A 23,634-nucleotide genomic window follows, 5' to 3' on the forward strand; every position below is an offset into this window, starting at 1 on the left:
AAGGAAGCTAGACCTGAGGGAAGGTAAGATAATTCTCCCTGACAACCCACAATGTTCTAACCTTACAACACTTTCTCTGACTTAGTCATCAATGTGCTATCCAAAGATCATTGTGTGTTCTTTGTTTACATATAATCAAGAAGACATAATCCTACATCAACAATTTGGCATCATCTATGGAAACAAGTTAAAAGCCATGACTCATTCTCCGTCTCGTCAAAAAATTCAAACCGAGCTCCTAAACATGGAAATAGAAACCCTTCAATATTTTCTCGCCTCAGGAGCCATTAGGCCAACTTAGGCACTATCACAATAGGATCAGGTGCATTAAGCCCAACATAAGCCTAAGTAGCTAATAAAAATCCTAAAGGCACTAATCCTGGATAAGATCATGGGCATTGAGCTTAGTATGAACCTAAGTGGTCAATAAAAAATCCAAAGGGCACTTAGCTTAGACAAAATCAAGGGCACCAAGCTCTATAGAAATCAAAGTGGTTAAAAAAATCATAAGAGCACTAAGCCCACATTGAATCAAGCATATTGTATCCATAACAACATCATGAACAGAGAAAAAGGAACAAAAAATTACATTCATTGTCAAAAAAAATATTTATTAAGTTTTAAAAGGCCAAAAGCCCATAGTTTGTTACTCATAAAAGGGGACAAAGAAGAGAAGAAAAATAAACCCATTACTAGTTTCAAGTCCCGAGGTAGAGAAGGTTGCTAGTGGTCAAAAAGAGATGCACATTAGTTTGTTCTTCCTGAAAGTCTTCAATCTCCACGGCTCAAGTTGTTAATGTTGACAGAAGTAACCCCCACTTCCTAATACATCTTCAAGATAACCTCCTTGCAACGAATTCGTTGATCCAAACAAGGACGCCATGTTCATCATGCTCCTTCTAGAATAAGTCTAAAGCCCAAACTTCACAAACCACTTCATCCTTGGCACTAGCCAGCTTTGACCTCATCTCTTCTGCCTCTAGTTGAAATGAGCAGCCTCACCTTTAGAGCTTTAGCTCGGTTTTCCATCCTCGGTCTGCTTATCAACCTCCACCTTTCAGGCAATAGCAAGCTTACTAACCCTCCAAGAAAACTCTCCCACTCTCCTTACCTTTTCACTAACCCCTTAAAGGTAAGAAGCTCACTCCTCATCAGTTGATTATTTTGCCAAAGCCATTTAAATGGCCATAGTCACATTCCAAAGGATAAAACAAAGGGACGGAGTCAAATGGTTTAACAAACCATTAAAAATGGGGATATACTATTTAAAACAAAGATATACTATGGTAAATAGCTCGCATTTACATAGAAAAAAAACGGGGGGGGCTTGAGAAATATAGATGGAAATCATCAACATACACAACCTCAATTGAATCCTAGTTTACGAAAAACATGAGTCCCTCAACGATGCTATGTGGATGACTCCATCACAAGATTAGAATGAAGCTGGACCCTGTCGTCAACCATACAATGAAGGATCATCCCTTATCCTTGCCTTCTTCGAGAAGAGAGATCCTCCTTAATTGCCAAAGGTCTCTCCCCCCTCTCCCCCCCCCCCCAACTCTCTCCATGGGTCTCCTTAAGACTCCCCCCCCCCCCGGCCCCAACAATCGGACTTCTATACTGTTGGGCTGGCTCGATGGCTTCCCACTTAGCGCCACTCAAACCTAGTCTAAAAGGAGAACACTCAAGACTAGGTAGTGGGTACTATAGCACCTACAAGCAAGAAAGAAGTTAGTACTTAAAGAAACAAGAACAAAGCAACCAACACTAGGGATGTAATCGGTTCTATTCGGTTCAGGTTTGAGCAAAACCAATAACCGAACCGAACTAATCAATTTTTAAACTACACAAACCGAAATCGAACCAAACACTGACAGTTTACTTAAGCCATAAACCATTTTTTCCCAATTCGGTTTAGTTTTTCTTGGTTATTAATAAAAAAAATTCAACTTTAAAAGACCCAACTAAAGGTGGGCCAAAAATTTTAGGCCAAAAACAATATATTTTATGCATAAAAGAAATGGCATTTTAGTTGCTAACCTACAAAGTTTTATATTCAAATACCCAAAACAAATGGGCTTTGCTAAATTGGCCCAGCTCATCAATTAAGAGACAAGTCTAGCCCACAAATTGAGTGCAAAAGCCTCACCCACCCAGCCCATGCATTTATAGGAGGGGGAAGGATTTCCCCCATTTCCTCCAGCCGATGTGGGACAATAGTCCCCTCTTCAGCTCTTCAATCCTCTCACTCTTCCCTCTTTAGTTGTCCCACATTGAAAGAATGGACGTGGGTGTTGCCTCTCCTTAATAAATATGAAAAGATTTCAACTTAATCATACTCTTCATTTTATGCATATATATACATATATTATATGCATATACATATATATATATATACGTATATTATGAAATTTTTTTATATAAATTGGTTATATATATATATATATATATATGAATATATGTACATATATGTATATTATAAAATTTATTTTTATATTGGTTTTTCGGTTTGGTTTTTTTATAAAATCGAAACCGAAACCGAAATTCGGTTTTCATAGAATCCGAAACCCAAACCTAAACACCGAACCGAATTGTTAAACATTTCGGTTTCTGTCTGATTTTTGGTTTTCCAGTAAATTTTGGTCACCCCTAACTAAAACAAATGATGAAGCTAAACCTATGTTGAATTTTGGTCAACTTAAGGCCAGCACCGACCAATCAGTGGTAAGAGAAGAACAAGAATAAACAAGCCATATGTTTTCAAGTTAAGCTCTTTACTTTCCTAGTCGAGTGAGTGTTGAAGCAGCACCCTTCATTGGACCACTCCATTAGCTATTCATTAGCCAATACCGAGTATATATGGCAAATATATACTTATCCTTCTACTTGCAAATGGAGTACATGACATCTAGCATGAACGTTTTCTTTGGCTTGCCATAAAAGGTCTGCCACTCTCAAAAGCTCAGATGTTGTTTGAGGGCGAAGAAGAAATGAAATAACTTAGGATCAAGGCAATACCCTACTCCATCATTAGCACAACGAACCTAAATAGTAGTTTTCCAAGAGAAAGCTAATTAGCTGTTGCAATAAATAGAAGAGTCAATTTCACAATTGTAGACCTGCATTTGTCACGTAACAATCTCTTGTACAATTGCATTGTGGCTCTCTCTCTCTCTATCTCTCCCTCCCCCCCTCTTCATCTTCATATGGGATTGAGGCTACCAGTTGGTGCCAATTTGTGCAAGTTATTCAAGGATTGGTCTTTCAATCTCTCAATTCCTCCCCTTTGTCTTCATATGGGTTTGAGGCTGATAGTTAGTGCCAATTTGTGCAAGTTATTAAAGGATTGGTGGAAGGGGAGTTGGTGGTTTCACAACAAGGGATTCTCATGTAACATGATTGCATCCATACACTTGGGTCTCTCTCTGAGGGATGTTAAGACTATATAGGAATCAAAACAGCATGGCAACCAAAAAAAAAAAGAGTTTTTGAAAGATTGTCAGAAAAAAGCCTTTGTTTTTAGACTTTTCCAAAGAGAGTATGGGGCTCAAGCAAGCAACAATGGACCTAAAGGAGTGTACTCCATGTGCCAAGTGGGAAAGTGGAAGTTATTTTGAAAAGTCTCAATTTCCTTCTAGTGATATCCAACCCATAAATAAACACCAATATTTTTAAAATTTTGAAGATAAAAAGCCTAGAGATAAAATTTGCCAAATACATACGCCATGGCCACCACTTGCATGTGTTCGCTATATCCAAAAGTGTGAAGCAAACACCTTATTTTGTTTTTTCTCGATGTCAACGGGGGAGGCTAAAATTTTTATTGGTAAAAATATTTTTTCTTTTGTGGAGGCTGACAATATTTTCAAAGTAACAAAGAAGAACAATAGTCCTATTTATCCATCTTTTTCATTCAAAGGAGGAGAAATGATGGCTTTCAGATGAGTTACACTCTTCCTATTCACCAAAACAAGAAGTCTTTAAACATTCATTTCTAGCCCACTTATTCAATCCTTTTACTCGCTTCCAAGATGGAAGTGGAAATTTCATTCAATCCTCAAAAGATGTTTGGGCGGGAGAGGTTTCACTGAAGTCTTAGTCCCTCAACTCTTTAGACTGTCTAATTTACATAATTACCCGGTTATCAACTTCTACTCTTCAGAGGGGGTTCACTCTCTTGGGATTTTCACTTTTTCAAAAGTCTTGATGAGAGAGAGGTTGTTGACTTGACTATTTCGTTGAGAGTGTTGCATTTATTTTCTCCCTAAGCAAGAGATGATTCGAAGGTTTGGGTGGAGGACTTTCTGGCTCTTTCTCCACAATCTTTCTTCACTCATCATATGAAATCCTCGAGTCCTTGTTTTCCCCCCTTAAATAATTTCATCGAAAAGGCACTTCAAAATCAAAACTTTCACATGGACTTCAATCCTTTATAGGGTTACTACCAATAATTTGTTACAAACAAGGAGGCCATATGAAGCTATCAATCCAAATATGTGTTTTTTGAGCTTTGAGTCAAAGAAACCACCAACCACATGTTCCTACACTGTCAGGTGGCTAAGTGGCTTTTAGTCCTTTTGTTTTCAGTCTTTGGTGAGATTGCGGTGCTCCCCCAAATAGTTGATACCTTCATGACTGACCATTACTTTTGGGAGGATTAAGGAAGGGCTAACATTATGGAGATGTGCTATCTTCACCCACTTTTGGACTTTTTGGATCAAAAGGAATGCCAGGAGTTCTAATAACAAAGCTACTCCCTTTTATCTTCTTTGGATAGAGTGGTTTCCCTTGCTTCCTTTTGGGCTCACTCTTTTGGTTTTTTTTTCTCGGGATTGTTATTGTCAGATCTTCACAAAGACTAGAGCGAAGAATTATCGTCATTTGTTTTTTATTTGTCTTATTTGTTCTATTTGTTTTAGGAGGATCCTTTATCCATTGCGCCTCATAAATTCTTTTCTTTCCTATTAATGAATTTCTTTCTCTACCCACACAAAAAAAAAAAACGACTGTAATCCCATAGGTAAAAACTTTTAGAGTCCCTAATCATTTTCTTATGGTGAGTTTAAGTGAATACCTTTAGAATGATTTTATCCATGGAGAAGAACCCAATCAAGGGCTCAATATGACATGCATTTCGGAAGGAAAGAAGGCAAGGGGTTGGAAAGAGTTTTTTGGGGCTTTGAAGGGTTTTACAAAGGGCAATTAGGCTAACAATGATGATCATAGAGTTATGCCAATTTACATTATGCAGATTGTTGTTCTACAAACATGGGGGTGGGGAAGCCAAACCAACTTTCCCACAAAATTGGATATCCTATCATGGTGCTATGCAAGGCTCTAGTGCAGTGACAATGGTAGAACTCTAGTGAAGGAGGCCAAGAAAGTGAAGAAGTTGATCAAGGAAAGTTTGACCGAACTAGGAATGAAAGGATTAGAACAGTAGAGAAAGATTTTAACAAAATTTTCCAAGAAAGGGGAGAGGCTAATCAAGGAAAGCTCCATCAAACTAGGATTAAGGGGACTATAGAAGGATTTCAACAAAAAAATTTGAGCAATGAAATCAGAAGGGAAGATTTGCAAACAACATAGTTGGAACCTAATGAAAAAGAAGGTTTTGTTGCGCCTAGGCCTCCAACAATCATTTTTTTAGTCCAATTAAGGGAAGTTTGGGCAGTTTAGGTCAAGAGGAGGGAAGGCCACTTACAGCCACATTTTAAGAAGTGGGCTTGTAGAAACAGGCCAAAATGAGGCCCATTCACAACAAATGAAAGACTAATGCTGCTAGGCTTGGTGGGTCTTAGGCCATAGATCAGGCAACCAAACAGGAACCCTCTTCTTCAAGAAAGAGGTTTATGGGGGCTCATAAAGGTAGATGCCTCAAAGGCCTAAACTACAATTGGAAGAAATTAAAAACAATGATGACATAGAAGGGGAATAGAAAGTAGCTTCTACGGAATTCAACAACAACACGGGTGAAGTAGCCAACAGCCGAAATATTGAGGATGCTACAATAAATCTTTTTTTAGGTATACCAACCCATTCTAGAAAAAGATTATTGGACATCTAAGAATACAGATGATGAGGGTTTATGAGGCAAGAAAAAAAGGAAGTGATGCAATAAGGAGCCAAGATAAGGTACTATATGATTATAAAAATGTCAAGGAGGGGTCACTGTCCTCTTACGACCTCGAGGTAGAATTGATGGTCATTGAAAAATTAAGGAAGAATGGGGATTGTTTCCTTGGACTCGAACTTGTTCCAACTAGTCATAAAGGAGCAACCTTTCCATTGATCCAAGGCAATCCTCAACATGATGACAAGGGATTTCAAGAATGAACTTTTCAAAGCTAAGTCGGGAATAATGCAAAAAACCCGAAGGTAATCCTTTCACTCTTGTGTTATATCATTGAAATTTTGACCTCTTTGGGGATGAGAGAGAAACCTAGGTGGCCTGGGAGGGGGTGTCTTTCCCTCCTTTAGGAGACTCAGGGGGCAAGATAGTGGCTTGGGATACTACACTTGCCTTGTTTAAAGACTGCATTTTAGGGGGTGTTTGGTTCATGGAATTAAACATTCCAACAAAACTTTCAATTAATAGAATATTGGATTTCCATAATCAGATTACCACCCATCCATCAATCCTATGTTTGATTCATTAATCACCGAATTCTTTGGAATATTTTTTTTTCCCGCTCAGCAAGGCACCTAATTCTTTGGGATGTATTTTCATTTTAACCCAAAAATTTCTAGCAGCCCAAAGAAGAAGACAATCTTCTTTGCCTTGACAAGAGTCTGCTCCACTCCATGGCTGGAACACTACCTGAGAAGCTTAACTTCACCGCCAATGAGTTTCTATGCGCTGAAACAATGCTGCATCACTGTTGATAAAAAGTTTGACAACTTGATCTTCGCCGCCATATTGGCAAATGAGATGATGATGATGATTGATCTTCATTGCCAACACTTCATATGATCCTAAAATTCGAAATTGCCACCACTAAAATCACTTGAAAATTCTAGATCATGGTCTTCACTAATGGAGATAGTGGGCAAGGGTGGGAACTCAGCTATCCTCTGTCAAAATCATTGCCCAACTACCCACCAAAAAGACAGATGTGGCTGTGATGCTTGCCGGTTGCGCTGCCCCTTCGCCATCAACCCCATCCTCAGGACCTCATCTGCTCCCTCCTCCATGGCTCCCATTTGCAAGTTCCCCTACACAAATCCCCGTCTGCAAGTTCTTGACCCTAGAACCCACATTTCCTATCTTAGTAAAGTTATAATATTGCATCTTAAATGGTAATAAAACTTTCCCAAAATACGGTTAAATAAATAATTGGTAAGTGATATGATTGGAATCTTAAATTTTTGTGAACCAAACAAGGGCATATTATCATATTACTAGAATAATACATTACTAGCATTCACATTCCGTGAACCAAACACACCCTTAGGGCCTTTTGTTTTGTCGGTCATACTAGAGATAAGGGGTCTTGAGCAATTGTGGTTCTCATCTGTTTATGGCCCTACATAATATTCTCAAGCACTAGTTCTTTAAGTAATTGGCTAGCTTGTTTGGACTTTGTAGTCCATAGTGGGTGGTGGGGGTGGTTTCATTGTTATTAGAAAATCGAGGGAAAAGTTTGGTGGTTCAAGGGTGACTAGTAGCATGAGGAATTTGGCGTCTTTATTCAAGATTGTGGCTTCATGTGCCCTTGAATAATGGTTGCTTCACTTAAGTGGCATTGATTGATTCCATTTTACCAATGCTTGAGAACACTTGTCCCTGAATATTGTGCAGGACAAGCTGGTTAGGCCCATTCTATGTCATTGCCTGATTCTCTTGGACTCCAATCCCATTCAAAAGGACCCTATTTCCTTTAGGTTTGAGAACACACGGCTATCGCACCCTTCCTTCCACAATAATGTTAATGATCGTTGGAGAGAGTGCTATGTTCAAGGATAAGAAGGTTTGGAAGTCACAAGTAAATTGAAGTTTGTAGAAAACAAGTTAAAGGACTGGAATAAAGAAGAGCTTGGGAATATCAAGAAGAAGAAAATTAAGATTTTGGATAAAATTATTATTATGGAGAGGATGGAGGAGTGCAGCTAGTTGGGGGAGGAAACTAGAGCTAGAAGGTTCATCAATGCAATGAGTTGGAAGTGCTTTAGTTAAAGGAAGAGAGGAGTTAGTGTTAGAATTTAAGTGTTATTTGGGTTAAAGATGGGGATTGTAATTCAAGGTTGTCTCACAAGGTAGCAAACGGGAGGATGAAAAGTCTCATTAAGGAGATGGAATTAAGACTCAGGAGGGTGGTGAACAATCACACACAGATTGGGAGTGAGATCACAAACCTTTATAAATATTTGTATACTAATGAATGCAAGAATAGGTTGATGGTGGAGGGGAAAGAAGGTATGGTTTTTAAATTTTATTTTGAGAATGGATTAGTTCTTTATTTGCAGAATTTTGGGGTTTGTGAAAGGAACGAAACTCACGTATATTTTCAGGGAAGAAAATAGCATTTTTGTTGATGTGGGAGACAATTCATTATTTGGCTTCTCTACGGTGCATGAATAATAGTAATTTCAAGGGGATATGCTTCTCAGATATTCAGCGGGATTGGCATTCTCTGTTGACTTCTTAGGCTGTGATGATTTCCTTGGGCTGCTTTTTTACACCTTTTGGCTTTCTTATTTTGTTTTCCCCTAGGGTTTCCCAGTCTTTGCCAAGGAGATGTATGTTCTCCTGATTGTACATTCTTATTCTATCTAATGAATTTGTTTTTCTATTAAAAAAAATTTGAGAAAGCCTATGACATGGATAATTGAGATCTCTTGCCAAAAGAGTTGCAAAACAAACGTTTTGGGACACTATAGTGTAATTGGATTAGAGGGTGTCTTAGCTCTGCTATGTGTCTATGATGGTCGATGGTCAACCTACGGATTGGTTTAATGTTTATCGGGGGAACCATCACCTTTTTTGTGTACTTTGCTGGTGGTTGGTTTGAGTAGGCTGGTTCTTCGTGTTTAGGATATAGGGTGATAGAGGTCTTTTAATCAGGAGGGAGAAAATGAAGGTGTCTCTTCTTCAGTTTGCCATTATTTTTTTCCCTAGAGAATAGAAATTCCACAAGGTCTTTTGTTAAATATTCTTGAGAAGATTTTGGGCTAAGATAAATCTGTTCAAGAGTGGTTTGGCAGGAGACAATTAGCAGTAGCCTGGTAGGAAGCTAGAGGGTCTCAAGTCTCTTAGCTGGTTTGCAACTCTTTGGCTTGGCCTTTATTGTCTTCATTTAGTGGGTAATCCTCTGTTGAATGCTTTTTGGGAATGGTGAGGAGAGAGTAGATAGGAGATTGTAAGGCTAGTAAGAGTAGGGAGGTCATTAGAAGGCTAGAAGAGGGCTTATTTTTATAACGGCATAGGATCACTCTAATTAGTACTTCTTTTTCTAATATTTCTATTTATTTTTATTTCCTTTTAGAATCCTCTAAAGTGGCAAGGACCCTTGAAAAAATTAGGGGAGATTTTTTGTGGTCTAATTTGGGGAGGATATAGTTGGGAAGTGCTTAGGAGATCTAAATCTGAGGCGGCACTAGGGCCTGCCAGTGTAATGTCTAAAAATATCTCTTTCAACTGGAAAATGGTATAGAGGTTCCCCACTCTAAAAGGAAGTATGGAATTCATCATAGCAGTTGGGATACTAGGGGGACTAGCAATGTTACCGATGCAAACAGCCTGTATTTTCTTTCCTCTTACTCATTTTAAAATGGATAATGGTGATAAAATTCAGATCTAGGAGGATACTTGGGTGGGTAAGACATTGTTGGATCTATTGGTGTTGTGTTTGTTTTAACTATCTATTATTCATGATGCACAAATCTCAGCTTTCTATTTTTCAAAGGGGGCGCTCTCTTTTCTAGGTATTTCCATTTATTTATCGTTCTCAACAAAAGAGAGGTCAATGACCTTACTTCTTCATTTGGTGTGCTGGATTCCCTTTGCTTACTTTGCGGGTAGTGCAAGGCCTTGGATTGAGGACTCTTCAAAGTCTTCTTCTTCAAACTCTAGCCCTTTCCAACATTGTTTGGAAAGCCAAAGTTCCTTTTAAAATCCAAGCTTTGGACTCTTGCTCGATTAATATGAACAACATGCTACAAATAAAAAGACCTCACAAAGCTCTCAGTCAAAATGTTTGAATGCTGTGCCTTGAGCCAAGTGAGACTAAATGTTCATCTTTTTCTTCATTGTTTAAGTGGCAGAGTATTTGTGGTACACATTGTTTTCTTGTAATGGCAAGGGTAAGTGGCTCTACAGAATGTTCATGATTTTTTATAGTGAATTTTTGGGATTTTGGGAAGAGTAAAGAAGCTTTAGGAATGGTGGAATGTATGCTATTCTTGTGAATTCTTTGACCTTGAAAGGACGACAATAATTTTCAAAGATCATAAGACTCCTCCAAATTTGCTTTGGGATTTTTTTTTCCGCTTCCTTTTGGTCACATTCTTTTGGGGTTTTGGGGGTCCATCACTGTCTGATCTTCAAAGAAAAAGAAAGGCATGCTCATGCAATTTTATGTTTTTTAAACAATTAATGGAGGATATCTTACCCTCCTTTTCTAGTAATTTTTTAATGGAAATTGTTTTAAAAAAAAAAAAGATTCCATACTAGTTCAAGATGTCTGCATAGAATTGGGACAATCTAATTCAACCCGATGTACATCATTATACGTGCATATCTCCCTAGGCGAGGGACGAAAGGTTTCATCAACCTCATGGGAGTGTAAAGTCATCAAATATCCATATCAGAAAATCAACATACGAATGACATTGTAAGTAGGTAAAAAATTGAGAAGGCAAAGGGCCTCCAACTCTTAAATTGAGAGCTTCTTGGTGTCAAGGAATGCTTCATTCTCCTTTGGGGGCTTAAGCCTCAAGCACGACTTTGGAAGGCAAAAGAGGAGCTTTTCCCCTCAAGGAGCTCCACAACTACAAGGGACTTCTCCCTACCCTTTCTGCTAGATAAAGCCCAAAGGCACATCCTTGCCACAGAAAGAACCAATGGGAGGAGAAAGATTATAAGTGGGAGATGAGAATTCCTCCACCATTGACTTATGAAAGGATAAAAAATGGACAAATACATATTCACTCTAACGAGTAAATGGAAAGACCCAAAAGCCCTATTATGGAATCAAAGAAGGAAGGAACAAAATAAATGCACTTTACAAGCAATGATGGAGAGTTGGAAAATAGAGAAGAAAAGCAACAAATGCAACAAGTTGAAAGGAGCGAAAGCTTTGACAAAGAAGATGGATACACAAAAAGCGTGAACCTAGGGCAATAAGACCCCTAAATACCCCTTCATAGGGATAGGAGATGAATGCTTTAGTATGCCCCACCAATAACCATTCATGTATCTCTATGGCACGTGGCATCAATTGGAACAGCACCATGCTTCAAAAAGTATAAAGGCTCTAACTCATACAAGAGCACAAAGATTGGGTATATTTGAATTTCCCACATAATGGAAAATACTCCAGCCAAAGGTACAGAAATACAAGTAAAGAAACCTTGTTCTAACACCAAAGATGCCAAGGAATTCAAACCGGACTACAAATCAACAATAAGGTCCAAGAAGACTATACCACAAACTAAGTGCACCAGAAACGAGTGACCAAACATAAGAACGCAATAGATGTCCTTGAAAAAATTCTACTTCTGCAGCCTGGTCCAGATTGACTACCCTGCATGAATTGAGAATAGGATACCATCTAGAGAATAAAATCTTGCATGAATAAAAACCGTTGCACCAGTATGCCCGCCACTAGATCCAACTCCTCCATTTTAATAACTACTCAAGGGAGAAACTGCCCACAATTTCTATGAAGGTTCATCTCTATGGAAAGGAAGTCAAAAGTCCCAAGGTGAAGTAAATATAACTAACCCTTACAACCCCCACTATTCTAAAATCTATAACCTTCTCTCTTTAGGCATCAGAAGCTTTTATGGAGCTTAGATTCCAGTCATACCGTGTTCTTTGTTTACAGGTCTTACTAAAAACAGAATCCTACCCCAACCAAACATCATATCAACAGAAATAAAAGAGGAAAATGTGGTTGGATTTCCATTTTTTTTTTCTCTCTCCTCCCCAAGTTTCCAAACAACCCATTAGTATAAAGACCAAAAAGTCACCACGTTTTTCTCAACAAATTTTAAAAAAAAATAAAAATAAAAATAAAAACAAACTTAAAATATTTTATGCGTGTTAATCCATATTGTGCCAATAGATGGTGGTCTGCTTCAAAATAATTAAAAGAGATGGGTCATGACATTCATCTGAAATTTAATGGTTAAAGACTTCTAATTTAATAGTGCAAAGGATGTACCTTTAAATGCATACTTATTGCTTGGAAGCCACTGGGTGCAGTTCACAGCAGCCTTATGACCCGGCAGTGTAGTCAAAATCTGTGCAGTCTACACACAGAAAACAAAAAACAAAAAACAAAAGCAAATGATCAAACAATCTCGCTGCGACCACTTAGAGAGACATAAATTTCAATTCAAGGAGGAAAAGGGTAGACATGGAGAAGAACCTTAGGGCAAAAAATAGCGACGGCGTGTTGGGCACCAAAGGCTACCAAATCACAGGCGCCCCAGGAGACATTGTTGACGATTCTGTTGCACCCTGCTCCTATAAAGGCTCTCGTCACTTCAACCCCCCCACCAGTCATGGCTTCGGGCTCCACACACACACACACACACAGAGGAGAGGAACTTTCCCAAACTGCGTCCGAATTGCCCTTCGTGCGGGTATTCGAAGTTCAGGCGTGCAGGGTACTATTCAGGGGGTTCTGACTAGGGCTCCGGCCCTCCAGTGCGAATACGACGAGTCGACGACATTTGTTGCTAAACGAACATGAGATACGAGGGAATCAAATTAACTGCCGTTTCGAACCGCTCAGAAAATTTTGTTGCAGTACTTGAAGTAAATATTTATATAAGAAATTATTATTTAACTTGTACCTAAATAAATATAAATATTGTAAATATAATTTTAAAAAATATATTTTCCTGAAAAAATATTGAATATTTTTGGAAAAGTAATTTTATTTTGATTATTTATCTTTTCTAATAAGAAGATTCTTTTAACTTTTTCTTTCAAAAATATCCAATTTATATCTATAACTATCAATAATTATTTCAAAATACTCATTTTACTATCCATAAAATTTATCCTCATAACTAGTTTTAATTATCCCAAAATACCCCTATAACAATCTACGACTATTCCAAAATGACTTTATATTATGTAATTAATTGTTATTTTCGCTAATATTATAAAGGAAATTCTCCCTTTGATGTCTTTTCAAAAAATGTTAAATTTATCTCTATAACTACCAACAATTATTCTAAAGTATTTCTTCAACTACCTACAACTATTCTAAAATATCCTTATAATTATCTCAAAAGACCCCTATAACTATCCCGAAATGACCTTATACTATTTATTTTATTATTATTTTTTTAAGTTTTTAAAAAAATAGAGAATACGTGTCAACGGCTAGTTACTACTAAAATGAGATTCTCTTTATTTTGTCTAATTTTTTATTTTCTAATATAGCCGGCATCTTACAATAAAAATTACCTTTCAAAAACCTTATTGTTTGAAGAAATACAAAAAATTGCTCGCAACTTCCCCCACTAGTCCTCTTTTAACTTCCTCCTTCTTCGTCTTCATCTTTCTTCAACATCATTTTATTGTGCCATTTTACTTGCCTCCATCAAATCTAAAAGAAACAATATCAAAAGTCCAACTTTATTTGGGCATTTTGCAAGTCGGTATTATCATTATATTAATATAAACAATATCGAAAGTCCAACTTTATTTAGGCATTTTGCAAGTTAGTATTATCACTATATTTCAAATATCTATATTCACAACAATTTAATTTACCATTTCAATTGAAATTTTTAATTTCCAAAAATTTCAACAAGAATTATCTTTGGCAATTACGTAGTGTGTTCTCATGGCATTATCATGTTTACCAGGTGTGCTGATTTGAGATTTCAATTTCGTGAATTTTGAGTTTGTTTCCTATAATTTTAATTCATAGTAGTTTTAATTTCACATTCATGATTGTTTTCAATTCTACCTTCTTCTTTTTCTTATTCATGGAATTAATTGTTCATCGCCTTCTTCCTCCTCACGCAGTAGTGTACTAACAAAGCAACAGAGAATCCTCCTCGCCAGTACTCCTCCTCTCAATCTAACATCTCATAGGATTTTTTTGGCAAACCCTCCTCCTTTTGCAACCAGCAATGCAACCTCCTCCTTTGATGATCAATGGTGAAGTTTCCTTTGAATGGTTCCTTATTTAATGTCGGTGTCAGCTCCAACAAATTTGACTATCGCAAAGGATTCGTTGCCCGAGACCCTACCACGACCGCAAGATTCTAATGGAAAAAAAAAAAAGATTTAGAAAATATCTCCCATATCTAGCAATTTCAACAACCATAGGGTGATCATTGCCTAAACCTCTGTTAAGTATTAAGTTTGTATTCTCATTTTATATGCAATGATTAATTGTCATCTTAAAGAAAGAAAGAAAATATATATAGTTAAAATTGAATTAATGGATAATTTTTTTTTTAGAAAGGAAAGAGTCTACCTCCAGAATAGCACTTGCATGTTTGGAATTGTTTAGATTGAGATTGGTATGCTGAATTAGATTTTTGCCCCTATTCTTTGTTGAGATGTGTTTTCTTGGATTGGACTGTATGTGTTTATTATAATATGTAAGTTCTAGAAGAAAGATTTTAGTTGCATTGATTTTCTTAGACATATTATGCGCATGCAAGGGATTTGGTGAAATGTTAAGTCCAAACTTGGTTTCCTAGAATGTCATGTTTTTGGAGACTAATGTTTATATCCCAATTGAAGTTTAGAAATTCTGATATAATAATAGATTAACTCGTTGATTAATTTTTTAATACGATTAAAAACTAAGAAAAGGCTAGGTGAATGAAGGAAAATTACTTTAATATTTGTATCTCTACTATTAGAAAGTGGATTCTCATTTATTAAATTTGTAAGAACTTGAACCGTGATATATGGGTTTAAATAAATAAAAGAGGGGCAAATTGGGAATTTAGCAAATTTCGTCGACGAATCCATGTAAGTCTCGTCGACAAAGTTCAGAGGTTCATCGACGAGGAGAAGCTGAGAGATTTCGGGAAACCGATGATACTAGGATTCGTCGACGAACCCATCGTCTCGTCGACGAGCTATCTATATGACCTCGTCAACGAGGACACCATTTCGTCAATGATGCCCGAGTCAAAGGACTATAAATATCAATTCACTTTACTTCTCAACTAAGAAAACTAAAAATCTTCTCTATTTTTCTCTCTCTAGAACTCTCCCCACACTTCCTCTCTCTAGATTTCTTCGTCGTTCGTCACGTTAATCGTTAATCTGAAGTTACCATAAGGATCGCGGAAGGATTCTCTACAAAACCTACGGATCGGAATCCCGTTTCGGAGATTTTCGGGTTTCAGCTTAAAATCGAGGTAAGGCTCGGTTTTCTTTTCTGATTCGGTAGTTTGGTAGAGGACAGAGTTGTGAGTATCTTCTGTACTATTAATTGTAGGTTTTGGAACTCGGTTCACTGTTTAGGAGCCTTAGAGTTCAGAAATTTCTATTCGGGGAAAAGGTAAGGGGAATTGTGTTTATATCGATTATTTTTTAAATCGGACTTGGTAGAACTATGGTTCACGGTCCTCTGTGTATTTTGGCTACTCATTTGGGGGGATCTAACGGGGAAAACTATGGGTTTTTCATAATTACAGTTTTGGGAAAAAGGGGGCGACGGATTGCATCCTTGGTTTTGTTGAAAACCAAATGTATATGTTGATTTATACTGTATTATAGGGATGGTCATGCCTTGACTTGTTTAAACTGTATGTGTTTGGAAAACCATGATTTTAGATTACCAATGGGTGTGGTTTGTTTGGTTATATAAGCTTGAATGTGTGTGTGATTGTTTGAAATGCTAGTAGGAATGCGGTTCCAAATTGTTCTTGGTACTGAGAGTGTTCGGCTCTACATCAGAGGGCGTATGAAATCGCAGGCCATAGATTGGCTGAGTGTTCGGCTCTATATCCGAGGGCGTAAGCCTATTCCAGCAGATCAAAGTTTAGCGTCAGTATGATGCCATGGGAGTCGAGGACTAGTCATAAGTTGGTGGCGCCGTGTTACACGAGTTGGCTATGGGCCAACGCCGTATGTCGCGGGCCGGCTTTGGGTCGATGGGTGTGACGACACCGGGATTGCTGATCATATGTGTGTGTGCGTGTATGCACTGTTGTGAAATTAGTACTGGAACTGCATTTAACTGCATGTATGTTACATCATGATAACACTAAAATGCCACACACCGATATAACCTATATTCTTCTTTACTGAGAGGTGTCTCACCCCTACTGTACGTACATTTTTATAGGTCCTTCAAGTAACTGGAACTAGCGTCCTTGGGTCGGGAGCGTAGTGGCCAGTATATTACGAGTAACGCTTGGGTAAGTGCTAGGACTTGTATTTTGTGGGTTGCCATTTTGAAATGTGTTGGGCACCCAGTTGTACGTTGTTTGATGGAACCTTGATTTTGTCCTTGTATAGACTCTGGTATGGTACTATATGTATATAGTATGACCTTTTTCCGCTGTGTATATTCTATTATGTTTGGATGTGTATAGGGTGCCTGGGAACCCCACGGGGTCGGACCCTCATCTATTGTCATGTATCTTTGGATGTTTTGTATGATACAGAGATTGGTTGGTTTACATTTTCACCCTTGGGTCCCATTTTCGGGTTCGGGGCATGACAGCTTGGTATCAGAGCTAACCAGGTTACTAGGTCTTGTAGACTTGGTTAGGCTTAGTTGTGAGTACATACTAGAGTATAGGATGTTGGATATGGGTAGAGTTGGTTGAGGGTTGTTCTATTGCTAGACCAGGCTTTGTTGGTAATATTCCATGTTTTTTCTAGGATGATGATTCTAGTAAAAGTAGGGTATATCATTGATAACTTTCATGTTGGTGTGATAGGATAGACCTGGACCTGGCACGGAGTAGTTAACACAATTAGTTGTAGATCATTCTGTTAACTGTACGTGTTGTAGGGATACTAATAGATTCCTATTGTGTTGCAGAATGGAACCCAAGGATAATGACTTGGGAAGTGGCTCCGAGGAGACTGCGAGTAATGAGTCTCCTTCTGTGCCTCGAGGTTTGACGGGGCAGGTATTACGGGAGATCAGGCGGAGTGTGAGAAGACGCGAGTGTTGTCCTATTGCTACGAGGTGCACCATTGAAAGGTTCACACGCATGCATCCTCTGGCGTTCTCTGGAGAATCTGACCCAATGATAGCAGAGGATTGGGTAGAGAAGACTGAGAGGATCTTGGAGGTCCTGCACTACACAGATATACAACGAGTCCTCTATGCTACTTCTAGCTATCTGGGGAGGCGGGTCGATGGTGGACTGTAGTGAATCTGCTTGAGAAGCGTAGGGGCGGTCCTAAGGAGATGTCATGGAGCCGTTTCAAGGGGGTGTTCTTCGACGAATACTTCCCAGCTTCTGTACGTGATGCGAAGGCGAATGAGTTTTCTGGTCTGACTCAAGGGAGTATAACGGTGTAGGGGTATGCGGCTCGGTATATAGAGTTATCCCGCTTTGTGCCGTGTTTGTTCTCAAGCGAGTACGAGAAAACTCAGAGGTTCGAGAAGGGCTTGAGAAAGGATATTCGCAGATCGGTTGGTATGCTCCAGATCCGCGAGTTCTTGGTGTTGGTGGACAAAGCCACTGTGATTGAGATCGATATTTGAGAGGACGAGGTGGATCAAGAATCGAGGAAGAGGACAATACCTTCTAGTTCTCAGACAGGATCTTGTCAGGGATCATGGAAGAAGAGGAACAAGGGCTTGAGTTACCATTAGAATACTGAGCGCCAGGATTCTCACATGAGCTAGACTGGTGGACGTTGTACCAAATGCCACAAATGGCACGAGGGTGAGTGCGGTCATTTGGGGGGAACTGCGATAACTGTGGCAAGCCAAGTCACATGTTTCGTGATTGTCATGCACTGAAGCGAGACATGCCTGTATCCAGTATGAACTGAGGGAGCAACCAAATACCTCGGGGAACCGTTCAAACGAATACAGCTCCGACTAGAGTATACTCTCTTACTCTAGCGGACACTGAGCATGTAGGGAATGTAGTGACAGGTTCCTTAATATTGCTTTCAAATAAGGCTTCTGTTTTGTTTGATTCGGGTGCAACCCAATCTTTTATATCTGCAAATTTTGTTAGACGGTGTGGAGTTGAGACCCAAGATATAAACGACGTGTTATCTGTTACTACACCATCTAGGAGTGTATCATTCCATAGGAAGATGTTGGTAGACTGCCCAGTAGTATCATTCTGGGGATGGATTGATTATTCTCCAATTATGTTGTGATTGACTGTCGTAGGATTCAAACCTCCTAGGGAACAAGAGTACGAGTTTGTAGGATCGTGTGTGCGTTCGACGCCACAGATTCTATCAGTATTACGGGCGAGGAGGCTACTCTTAGACGGATGTCAACGGTATCTAACTTGTGTGAAGGAACCGCCGCGGGATGAGTTGAGACTCGAGGATATTCGGGTAGTCAACGATTTCTTGGGTGTGTTTCCAGATGATTTACCCAATTTACCTCTAGATCGTGAGGTGGAGTTTGTGATAGAGTTGATGCATGGCAAGGCACCGATCTCTAAGATTTGTACCAGATGGCTTCAGTAGAACTTCAGGAATTGAAGGAGCAATTACAAGAATTACTAGATTGGAGTTTCATTCGACCTAGTGTTTCGCCCTAGGGAGCTCCAGTACTATTTGTGAAGAAAAAGGACGGGTCGATGTGGATGTGCATTGATTACCGTGAGATTAACAAGGTAACTGTGAAGAATCGTTATCTTTTATCTCGTATAGATGTTCTCTTTGACCAATTGTAGGGAACGTAGGTTTTTTCGAATATCGATTTGCGGTCGGGGTATCATCAGGTGAGGGTCAGATATGAGGATGTAGTGAAGACTGCTTTCCGAACTAGATATGGCACTACGAGTTTTTGGTTATGCCTTTTGGGTTGACAAATGGCGGTGTTCATGGATCTGATGAATAGAGTTTTCCATGAGTACTTGGATCGATTCATGGTGATATTCATTGACGATATTTTGGTATACTCGAGGAGTTCAGAAGAGCATGAGGACTATCTAAGGTTAGTATTACAGATTCTGCAGGAGAAGAAATTGTATACTAAACTAAAAAAGTGTGAATTCTGGTTGAGTTAGGTGGCATTCTTAGGCCATGCGGTGACTGGTGATGGTATATCAGTTGATCCTAGCAAGATCGAAGTTGTGGTCGACTGGGTGAGGCCGAAGAATATGCAGGAGGTTCGGAGTTTTCTAGGATTGATAGGTTACTATTGTCGGTTCGTGGAAGGTTTCTTTAAATTGTCTGGACCTCTGACTCGATTGACCAGGAAAGGGGTGCAGTTTGAGCGGACCAGCGATTACGAGCAGTGCTTTCAAGAGTTGAAGCACCGGCTGCTTACTGCTCCAGTTTCGACCATTCCTTCGGGGGATGGCAGGTTTGTGATTTATAGCGATGCGTCTCTGAAGGGTTTGGGATATGTGCTTATGCAGCAGGGTAAGGTAGTAGAGTATGTTTCTCAGCAATTGAAGGAATATGAGAAGAATTACCCTACACATGATCTGGAGTTGGTTGTTGTTGTATATGCACTAAAGATCTAGCAACACTATCTATACGGGGTGCAGTGTGAGATCTTCACCGACCATAAGAGCCTCGGGTATTTCTTCATGCAGAAGGAGTTGAATATGAGGTAAAGATGGTGGCTTGAGTTGATTAAAGACTATGATTGCACAATCAGCTATCACTTGGGAAAACCTAATGTGGTGGCTGATGCGTTAAGTCGGAAGTCGGGACCTGCAGCTGTATCTGCGGTTCTAACTTAGTGTCACATCAGACGGGATTTGGAGAGCTCAGGTATAGAGTTGGTGTCTGGTAATCACCAGGCTTTCTTTGCTAGTTTGGTGGTCCAGCTGACTTTGTTTCAGCGTATAACGGCCGCACAAGCTAGTGATGCAAAGTTGGCAGAGGTTATGGAAAAGGTACAGCAGGGACTGACTATAGAGTTTAACATCTCTGAGAGAGGTGTATTGAGGTTTGGGACTAGGTTATATGTTCCGAACGATGATGAGATTAGAATGACGATTCTAGAGGAAGTGCATCATTCGTTATATACGATACATCCTGGTATAACAAAGATGTATCGTGACTTGCGCGAGACCTCCTAGTGGTCTGCTATGAAGAGGTAGATTGCTCAGTTCATGGAGCAGTGTCTGACGTGTCAGTAGGTAAAAGCTGAACATCAGAGGTTGGTGGTGTCGTTGCAGCCTTTGCCTATTCTTGTGTGAAAATGGGAGCATATTTCCATGGATTTTGTGACCGGATTGCCGCCAGCACGTCATGGGTAGAATGCTATTTGGGTAATTGTGGACAGATTGACGAAATCTGCTCATTTCATACCGATGAAGGTTAGCTATCCTTTAAGTAGGCTAGTTGATATGTACGTGCATAAGATTGTGAGAATGCACGGAGTACCGGTGTCCATTATATTAGATCGAGACCCGAGGTTTACTTCTTAATTCTGGATAAGCTTGCAGGAGGTATTAAGGATGAAGCTTACTTTCAATACAGCGTTCCACCCCCAGACTGATGGACAGTCGGAGAGGATGATACAAATCTTGGAAGATATGTTGCAAGCTTGTGTGTTAGATTTCGGTGGTATCTGGATATAGTTTATGCCACTAGTAGAGTTCGCTTATAATAACAGCTTCCATACTAGTATCGAGATGGCACCATTCGAGGCTTTGTATGGTCGGAGGTGTCGATCTCCTTTGTGTTGGGATGAGGTTGGTAAACGTCAGGTGTTAGGACCTAAACTTGTGCAGCAGGCGTCTGAGAATGTGGGTTTGATCCGGGAGAGGATTAGATCAGTTTAGAGTCGGCAAAAGAGTTACGTAGATGTTCGCCACCGTGAGTTAGAGTTTGAGGTGGGGGTAAGGTATTTCTACGTATAGCTTCGATGAAAGGGGTGATGAGATTTGGGAGAAAGGGCAAGCTGAGTCCAAGGTATATCTGACCATTCGAGGTTCTCGAGTGAGTGAGTTCGGTAGCCTATAGGATTGCACTACCCCCAGCACTCTTGAGGGTCCACGATGTATTTCACGTATCCATGTTGAGGAGGTACGTGCTAGATCCATCACATGTTATCAACTATGATGAGTTGGAAATTGGGGATACTTTAGCATATGAGGAGATACCTGTTCAGGTTCTGGACCGTAAAGTTCATAAGCTTCGTACTAAAAAGATACCGCTAGTGAAGGTATTGTGGTGAAACCACGAGGTTGAGGAAGCTTCTTAGAAACTGGAAACAGAAATACGCTAGAAGTATCCACAGTTATTTTGAATATGTGTACATTACTCTACTTTGGGTTGGGATAGGTGGTTAGTCGTTAGGAGTGTATGTGTATTGTGAACTCTTGAGACAGTTGTATATGTAACCACGGTATTCCCCCGCCATATGTGAGGGTGTGTATGTATGTGTATGATGGGGTTACGCTGTAGTAGTCGCCAGTTTTCTCTACAGTTACATGTATGTGTTCAGTTGTATGCATGAGTTTGTGAATGAGAGATGGCAAATTTAGAGGATGAAATTTTTGTAAGGAGGGGAGACTGTAAGAACCCGAACCGTGATATATGGGTTTAAATAAATAAGAGAGGGGCAAATTGAGAATTTAGCAAATTTCGTCGACGAAGCTAGGATCCATCGACGAAGTTCAGAGGTTCATTGATGAGGAGAAGTTGAGAGATTTCGGGAAACCGATGATATCAGGATTCGTCGACGAATCCATCGTCTCGTCGATGAGCTATCTATATGACCTTGTCGACGAGGACGCCCGAGTCAAATGGCTATAAATATCAATTCACTTTACTTCTCAGCTAAGAAAACTAAAAATCTGTTCTCTCTCTCTCTCTCTCTCTCTCTCTCTCTCTCTCTCTCTCTCTCTCTCTAACTTTCCCTACACTTCCTCTCTCTAGATTTATTCGTCGTTCATCTCGTTAATTGTTAATCTGAAGTTACCACGAGGATCGTGGAAGGATTATCTACAAAACCTCTGGATCGGAATCCCGTTTCAGAAATTTTCGGGTTTCGGCTTAAAATCGAGGTAAAGCTTGATTTTCTTTTCTGATCCGGTAGTTTGGTAGAGGACGGAGTTGTAAGTATCTTCTGTACTGTTGATTGTAGGTTTTGGAACTCGGTTTGCTGTTTAGGAGCCTTAGAGTTTGGGAATTTCTATTCGGGGAAAAGGTAAGGGGAATTGTGTTTATATCGATTATTTTTGAAATCAGACTTGGTAAAACTGTGGTTCACAGTCCTGTATGTGTTTTGGCTACTCATTTGGGGGAATCTAATGGGGAAAACTATGAGTTTTTCATAATTACAATTTTGGGAAAAAAAGGGCAACAGACTGCATCCTTGGTTTTGTTGAAAACCAAATGTATATGTTGATTTATACTGTGTTATAGGGATAGCCGTGCCTTGACTTGTTTAAATTGTATGTGTTTGGAAAATCATGATTTTAGATTACCAAATGGGTGTGGTTTTTTTGGTTATATGAGCATGCATGTGTGTGTGATTGTTTGAAATGCTAGTAGGAACGTGGTTCCAAATTATTCCAGGTACTGAGAGTGTCCGGCTCTATATTCGAGGGTGTACGATATCGCTGGCCATAGATTGACAGAGTGTCTAGCTCTATATCCGAGGGCGTGAGCCTATTCTGGCAGATCAGGACAAAGGGTGTGGATCCACTAGTTTAGCGCTGGTACGATGCCATGGGAGTAGAGGACTAGCCATATGCCGGTGGCACCATGTTACACGGGTTGGCTACGGGCCAACACCGTATGTCTCGGGCCGATGGGTGTGAGGACACTGGGATTATTGATCGTATGTGTATGTGCATATATGCACTGTTGTGAAATTAGTACTGGAACTGCATTTAATTGCGTGTAAGTTGCATCATGATAACACTCAAATGTCACACACCGAAATAACATGTGTTCTTCCTTACTGAGATATGTCTCACCCCTACTATACGTACACTTTTACAGGTCCTTTGAGTAACCGGAACTAGCGTCCTTGGGTCGAGAGCGTAGTGGCCGATGTACTGCAGGTAGCACTTGGGTAAGTGCTAGGATTGGTATTTTGTGGGTTGCCATTTTGAGATGTGTTAGGCACTCGGTTGTACGTTATTTGATGGAACCTTGATTCGGTCCTTGTATAGACTCTAGTATGGTACTGTGTGTATATAGTATGATCTTTTTCCGTTGTGTATATTTTGTTATGTTTGGATGTGTATAGGGTGCCTAGGAACCCCACGGGGTCGGACCCTCATCTATCGTCCTGTATCTTTTGATGTTTTGTATGATACAGTGATTGGTTGGTTTACATTTTTACC

The 23,634-nt window shown here is 39.5% G+C and overlaps 1 protein-coding gene across 1 annotated transcript in view; it reads right to left on the reverse strand.

The window, feature by feature from the left end:
• LOC131154147 (elongator complex protein 2) overlaps positions 1-12,972 on the reverse strand; it is a 64,196-nt gene extending 51,224 nt beyond the window's left edge. The window contains exons 1-2 of the mRNA XM_058106703.1: positions 12,597-12,972; positions 12,390-12,477 (exon numbers count right to left, since the gene is read on the reverse strand). Coding sequence (XP_057962686.1) covers positions 12,390-12,477; positions 12,597-12,734 — 226 coding nt within the window. The 5' untranslated portion in view covers positions 12,735-12,972. The remainder of the gene's footprint in view (positions 1-12,389; positions 12,478-12,596) is intronic.
• Between the last annotated feature and the right edge of the window lie 10,662 nt (positions 12,973-23,634).

Source organism: Malania oleifera, chromosome 4, assembly GCF_029873635.1.
Source record: "Malania oleifera isolate guangnan ecotype guangnan chromosome 4, ASM2987363v1, whole genome shotgun sequence".
NCBI classification, from domain to species: Eukaryota; Viridiplantae; Streptophyta; class Magnoliopsida; order Santalales; family Ximeniaceae; genus Malania; species Malania oleifera.